We start from the raw sequence: 6,877 nt of genomic DNA on the forward strand, positions 1-6,877 counted from the left end.
GCACCCAGAGCCACTCGGACAGCGACAAGGACAGGGACAGGGAGCGCAGCCAAAGGAGCATGAGCATCGCCACGGGGTGCTGGGGCCGGAGCGCCGCGTCCCGGCTGGAGTCTGGCCTCTTGGGGCAGAAGTAGCCAGGCCAGAGCCAGGATTGTCAGCTGCAGCCACTGGAGGAGAAAATAAAAGGAAAGAGGGACGAGGCCAGTGTTTCGGGCTGGAAGGGTAAATATGGTGCTACTCTAATAAAATGGTGTTCTGGGAAGAGACGGGATGTTTCCCACAAAGAACGTGCAGGCCTTGCAGCGAGAGCGTCAGGTTTGTGCAGCGTGAGCCCAAGGAACAGCTGGAAATTGGGGGGGAAGTCTCCAGATCAGGACGGCGCTCTCTCCTGCCTCCTCCTCTCATCCAGGGTCAGTGACTGTAAATACGTGCCTCCTCGCCTTGTTAGCCATCGCTCCGATACGGTGACCGAGTGCTGTCCTCAGAGCCACAGGAACAGGGCGTGAGGCTGGGGGAGCTGGTTCTGGGCTGTCCCGGGAGTCAGACTGGGGGCTCTGCCCGCGCGGGGGGTTGGGGTTGGGTAATGCCGCTCCCCCGGCCCCAGCGAGGGATTTGCACCAGGCAGAGCGACCGAGAGCTGTTCCTGAACAGAGAGCCCCGAGTGCAGCCAGTTCCTCGAGGAGCTGGTGCAGTGCAAAGCTAAAGCTGTGTCAGTGCTGTTGGCAGAGGCAGAATGTCGGCAGATTCGTGCCCAGGACAGCGGGGTCATTACTGTTCTTACTGTTATTTTTTAAAGAGACCTTTCAGAAGCCAATGGAATCTAATATGTTGACCTATTAAAAGAGGAATACAAGCTATTTTGTTTGAGCTGTTACAAACCTCAGACACTCAATTTGCTGTTAAAGTCTCCAAATAGTCTTGCTATGTATTTCCAACAAGTAACCACCATATATTTGGAAGCAGCTGAAGGCACTCAGCAGCTGGATTGCATTGCAGTTCTTCTCATCCAAATGCAGGGTCTGACTCTCTCAACACCCACCTCTGAGACCTTTTTTCTTCCCAGGTTCTCTCCAAGTTCAGTAGCAGCTTTCATGGGAACTAGACTCACTCCTTTTACCTGTAGTTACTGAACTGTAAAACCTCATTGGTTTTTGCACTGATGATTTTTAGAATGGAAACCTGTTACCATCTCATGTAGCTACACCAGTGTTTGTAGTGCATGACAATGAAATATTGCTAAGCCAGGGTGTGCGTGCATATCTATACATATATGCACACACACATATATATATGTATATATTTAAAAAAAAACAAAACAATCTGTGCAGAAGTTTTTCCAGCAGTAAGGAGACTGTAAGGAAGTGTGCCAACAATGTCAGGCAATCTTAAGAAAAGGCCATATCTTAATTTTTCTGGTGGGTTTCTCAGTGGATGTGCCTGAGGCGCTGGGTTTGTGCTGCTGGAGCGAGGCAGCAGGCGCGTGGCAGAGCTGGCACCGCGGTGACACCCGGACAGGGACAGAGAACAGTGCCTAGGGCGAGGGCTTGCCAAAAAGCCCCTCAGTCCTGTCCTTCCTGGGGCCAGCGAAGGTTCCCTCCTTGCACACACCTCCCGGGGTAGAGGGACATCCACATGGGGGGTTCCGGGGTGCCCATTCACAGACTCCAGCTGGCCTCTTCACGTGGAGATTTTATAGTCCTACCGAGCTCCCCAACTGTGTGTAACCCCGCTTTCCCCACCACACTTTCCTGTCTTTGTATCACTTTCTACTTACGAGGATCTTATTTATAACAGAATTTTTTAGACTGGCTGCTTCATTTTATTACCTGTTTCAATAAGAATGGTGCAGGACGGCCGCACTGAGATACACAGCACTGTGAACTCTGCTCACTGCCTCTGGGCCACGGTAGGCAAATCCAACTCATCCAACTCCTGTGTTTGTGGTGTGGAGGGTCCAGGCCGAGGCAGAGCAGGGACAGTGCGGAGCTGCCACCGGCATCTGAGCCCCTGGAGCGCTCAGACCCGACTGCAAAATGTTTAACCACTTCTCTTTGGTAATTATCCAGTTACAGAATGTACCTGATGACTTTTTTGTTACCGAAAACTGACTTCCCTTTCTGCTGACTCAGCTTGGCTCTCTCTGAATGTACATCCAGAGCTTTTACTGGGTTTGAAAACAATGTGAATTTGTCCCAGCTTTTTGCTAGCCGAATGTTCTATCAAACAGATGCCATCTGAGTAGGAAGCCAAGCCACGATCCATCCTGTGAAGTCACCAAACCACATCACTAAATAATTCCTGCAAATTTGGATATGGCCTTTGCAAAATTCACCTTTCCTCCAAGTCCACAACCAGGACATGATCTGTACATTTTCCAGTGTTGATGAGATGTTCACATTTTCTTATGTGTAGATAGTGTAAAACAGAGGCGAATGTAAATGTTCAACATAAAAAGTGGATATATAAAATTGAAAGTTATTTATTTATGTAGAGGGAAAAAAAAATGTCTGGAGGGACTGGAACCTTCAGGGTTTATTAATATTTAAAAATGTAGCTTTTTGTTTCAGGCATTATGTACAAAGCAATTATTTTATGGACCAAGTTTAATGTAACTGTCAATGAATGCAGAAGTGCAATATGATACTCACCCTCTCCATCACTCCATGTTTTAAACAGCTCCTAACCAGTTAGCCTGACAATCACAGCACCTCTGTCCTCATCCTTTGTTGAGCTTCTTGAACCTTGCCCAGGTCCTTTCCCTGGCCCCCCATCCGTTGCCATTGTACGGATCCAACACGGAGAAGCAATTGTAGAGCAGGGCCTTTATTGCTGCAATAATTCCACGGGAGGTGGGTGTAGTTACCAGGAAATAATGCCAGTAAGTTTTTCTTCACCAACTCAGCCATCTCCGTCTCCATCGCTCAATCCTCAGCCGCCCCCATCTGGCACTCATCCCTCTGAAGCAGAGATCAACACTCACAGAACAATAGCAATAGTTTAACTCTGTGTTTATAACCTGTTTGTCCCGAGCTGTTTTGGAGAGCAATGCATGTGACCCGATGCCTTTCCACGTGTATGGAAGAGGATCCGTTTGGACGTGGCGAGGGAAAGATGAATGTGTATTTCATCCTTCCTAAAGGGGCACTGTCAGGTTAAAGACCCAGTTGATTCCTGTTATGAGTAACTTGTTTGCTTTGAAAGGAGAGAATGGGAAGTTTCTTGTCCTCCTTCCTCGGCCGCTGTCCGGGCAGCCCTCGGTGACAGCCCACGTCCTGTTCTGCACATCAGCACAACACAGCCTCAGGCTTTGGGGTTGCTTTTCCGTTTCCACAGGAATCAAACTCTGCTGCGGAGCTCAGATTTTTTACAAAAAGCAGCTTTTTATATTACTGCACCCTTAGGCCAGACTTTCTACCTGACGCTGTCCCTTTAAAGTCTTTTAAAAACCAGTGAGAGGAGCCCGTGCATTCCCTCTGAGTCGTTTTCCTGGCTTTGCTCAGATCCCTCAGTCAGATGAGGCGAAATCCTAATACCAAAAACCGTTTACAGTGTCGGAGGCGCAAGCCAAGAGCAGAAATCAGCCAAAGGGTCACCACCACACTCCCTCCCGCCCGCCCAGCAGCCGCCGTGCTTGCTGTACCAGCCCCTTCTTCAGGTATCGCCACTGTTTGCTGCATTTCCTATTAGTTCTAGAAGCCTTACGGTCCCCTCCCTCTGCCTGTTGATACCCTCGACTGTCAATTTTATATTCCAACGATGTTAGTTATATTTTATTTATAAAAAATTGCTCTAGGGGTACCAGCTGTGCGTGGGGAAGCACCGGAGGGGATGCCCGAGGGCGCCGGGGACGCCCCGCGTGTGCAGTGCCGTGCCGATGACTCGCTTGTGTGTGGCAAACCTTCTGTACAACTTCCTTCTCCTCCTTGCTGTTAGTGCATCGTTCAATGCCTGGTGTGCTTTGTGTACAGTATCATTGTGAGTTACACAGATTAAAGAAATGGGAAGGCTCTTCTCTGTCTGCTTTTTTGGGGGTGGGGGGAGACTCTAGAAACGGACAAGTCATAAAATGTGAGCAGGTGCCAGTTTAATGGGGTTACAGCGATGAACAGAACATGGAAACCCTCTGTGGAGATCAGTCCTGCAGGACCCATTTGTCCTTTTCTTTTTTACAGTTTGTAGATCTATGGACTTTCCAGCCAGGAAAAAGACTGCTGTGTTTGCTTCAGAGCAGCCCTGGGCCCTGAGAAGCCCAGAGCCCCAATGCTGCCCCGGGCCTGTGCTGTGGGGAAGGGACACGAGTTGCATGCAGGAGCAGAGAGCAAGGCAAAGCCACCCCTCCAAAAGCACAGCCGCACAGATGCCAGTGCAGCGTGCCAGGTCAGTGCTCCCCTACCCGAGGAGGTGAAGCTGCAGGAAGGCTGGGAGAAGCCCTGGGGCACAGTTGGAGGGTGGCACTCAGGGGTGCAGAGGAGCTGCAGCCTGAGCAGAGCCACACAGCACCATGGCCACTCCTCTCTGAGCAGGGTCAGTGAGTGCAAAGGGCCTGTGAGCCACATCCAGCAAGGAAAGGGCCACGGGCAGCTCCTGAAGGGAAAAAGCAGCAGCCAGCTGTCTTTTGTGGCCCAGGTACACACCCTATCCTGGCCACAGCATTGGCTCCTGCCCCCCACAGCCCAGAGCACCTTGAGGTGTTCAGCACCCTCGAGCCTGTCCCCTGGGTACTGCTGAGCTCCTCCAGCATCGAGAGGAGCATTGGGGCAAATGGCTCAGGTACATTACAGCCACACTGGCCTGAGCTGGGACAGGAAGGGGAAAAGCTGTTTACTAGGAGATGAACCAAAGTCGCTCTCCTTCCCAGTCAGTAACTTACAGAGCAGCTGGAAAGGGCCCCTGGGGAACATCTTGACACGGTGCTGTCACGGGGTCCAGAGGCAGAGGCTCCCCCCGGGCTGGCAGGGGCACAGGGCAGGCTCCTGGGCTGGCTGGGTGCCTGCCCTCACTGCAGCATCCCCGTCCTCACCTGGAAGGCCAGCCCGTCCCCACGCGTGGCTTGCTGCAAGGGAGACACAACACTCACAGCACTCCCTGCCCACGGCTGCAGAACCACCAGCACCATTCCAGGGGCCCTGGCGGTGCTGCCAGGGCTCAGCTTGGCCCCAGGGTGGAACCACAACCCCTCTGGGTGCAGCAGCTCCCTGGCTGTGCCCAGCCTGCAGCTCATGCTGGTGGCCAGTTCCCATACCTTGTTAATCTCCTTGTGTCTCTCCTTGCTGACGATTTCTTCCAGGACTTCCCCGTCCCCCTTAATGAGTCTGCAAGACAAACACAGGCCCAGCAGCCATGAGGGTACTGCCAAGTTCCTGCAGCTGCAGAAGGTGCTGACCCCACCCCGAGGGCACCTGCTGTGCCCCAGCTCCCCCAAACCCAGGAGCAGGTGCTGGGCAAGGCCAGTGCTGACCTACCCCTGACATTGTATTTTGTGACTTTGTTTTTGTATCAAGCTTAAATAGCACAGCAGGTTTTGCCATTGCTCCCATGGGATTAATGTCACCACACTGCAGCAAGGACAGGAGTGCTCTCCTGAGAACTGAGGGCCAGCTGGCCCTGCCCCAGGCTGTGGGCACTGCCTGCTGTGTGCAGTCAGTCACACTGGCACAACAAAACACTCCTAATAAAAGCATCCCATGTCATCCTACAATCTGCAGTGCCCCAACCCCTGCAAAACCTCTTCCTTTTATAGAGTTCAGGTGTAGTCCTGGCTGCCCCAGGAAACTGCAAAGCCATTCAGCAACAGGAGCCAGTTTGGGCCTGAAATGCAGCCAGGCTGGGGAGCATCTTGCTGAGCAAATTCCAAGCAGAGTTGGAGGCGGCTCACACCTCCAAACACGAACAGAGATTTAATTGTCTTCATTACGTGCCTTACAGGGAACTGACCTTTGTTCCACACCTCCCTGAGCCCTGCAGGCTGCCTTCTATTTTAAGACTGGACTTGTCATACCCAATTCTCTTCAGCATGATGTTTTCTGCTTGCTGAGAAGACGCAGTTTATTAAAAACTGGGTCATTTCTACTTGGCAGCTAAATGAACCTGGGTTTGATTGCTGTCTGTAACCCCACAGGGCACACACTTACTCCTCATTCCCGCCTGGGTGTTAATCAGGGCCCAGGGCTTTGGAGCTGAAAGGTAAGTGGATGCAGCAGTGGGATACTGGGACACAGCCCCGTGTCCCTTGTGTGGAGCCCCAGCAATGATTCAATTCAATGATTTGGTGCCATCGTGTCACTTTCTGGGTAAGTCACACCAGGCCTGATGAGGGGGGACCTGTGAGGGGTCAGCTCAGGACTTTGCTCCTGAAGGGGACCTGGGTCCAGGTGTGGTGGTACCGTGCCATGGACAGGCATTCTCCAGGCCTCCAGCCCACTCAGCATGGATGGGAACAGACAACCCACCCTCCTGTTCCCCAGGGTCATACCTGGTTCTCCCCGTTTCGGGATCCACGACTCTCCGTATGACGCTCTGCCTCGCGTCCCACTCCTCCTTTGTCATTGGCTTCATAGCCTGGATCCGGGATTTCTGTTCATCTGTCAGAACTGGAATGCAGTGGTCAGTCAGAGCCGTGCTCGTGGGGCTGCCTCCAGGAGAGGGGCACAGCACCACGGCTGCAGCCCACGGACAACCCCGGCAGTACTCGGGGTTCGGTGACAAACCACGCAAAGGAAGGGACACTTCACATCCCAAAGGCAGGACCAGCTTTGCCAGGATGTTACTGCTGACTGTGTCCTTCCATTTGGCATCTTTATTCCCCACTCGCTGGTTCATGCAACAGAAAGGGACCGGCACAACTCCTGTGTGCCCAGGCTCCTGCAGGAGGGAAAGA

At 52.4% G+C, this 6,877-nt stretch overlaps 1 protein-coding gene across 3 annotated transcripts in view; it reads right to left on the reverse strand.

Annotated features, from left to right (window-relative positions):
• Positions 1-3,019: 3,019 nt before the first annotated feature.
• The window catches only part of ARL6IP4 (ADP ribosylation factor like GTPase 6 interacting protein 4), a 6,301-nt gene continuing 2,443 nt past the window's right edge, over positions 3,020-6,877 (reverse strand). The window contains exons 4-7 of one of the 3 annotated variants that reach the window (XR_001862180.1): positions 6,473-6,590; positions 5,243-5,312; positions 4,871-5,053; positions 3,020-4,279 (exon numbers count right to left, since the gene is read on the reverse strand). Coding sequence is in view for 1 of the 3 variants with exons in the window: in XM_017734781.1 (XP_017590270.1) it covers positions 4,997-5,053; positions 5,243-5,312; positions 6,473-6,590 (245 nt within the window). In the remaining 2 variants the exon portion in view is untranslated. Of the gene's footprint in view, positions 5,054-5,242; positions 5,313-6,472; positions 6,591-6,877 lie in introns of all 3 variants that reach the window. The other 2 variants (XR_001862179.1, XM_017734781.1) reach the window with 2 other exon arrangements.

This window comes from Corvus brachyrhynchos, unplaced genomic scaffold, assembly GCF_000691975.1.
Source record: "Corvus brachyrhynchos isolate BGI_N302 unplaced genomic scaffold, ASM69197v1 scaffold114, whole genome shotgun sequence".
In the NCBI taxonomy this organism is placed as follows: Eukaryota; Metazoa; Chordata; class Aves; order Passeriformes; family Corvidae; genus Corvus; species Corvus brachyrhynchos.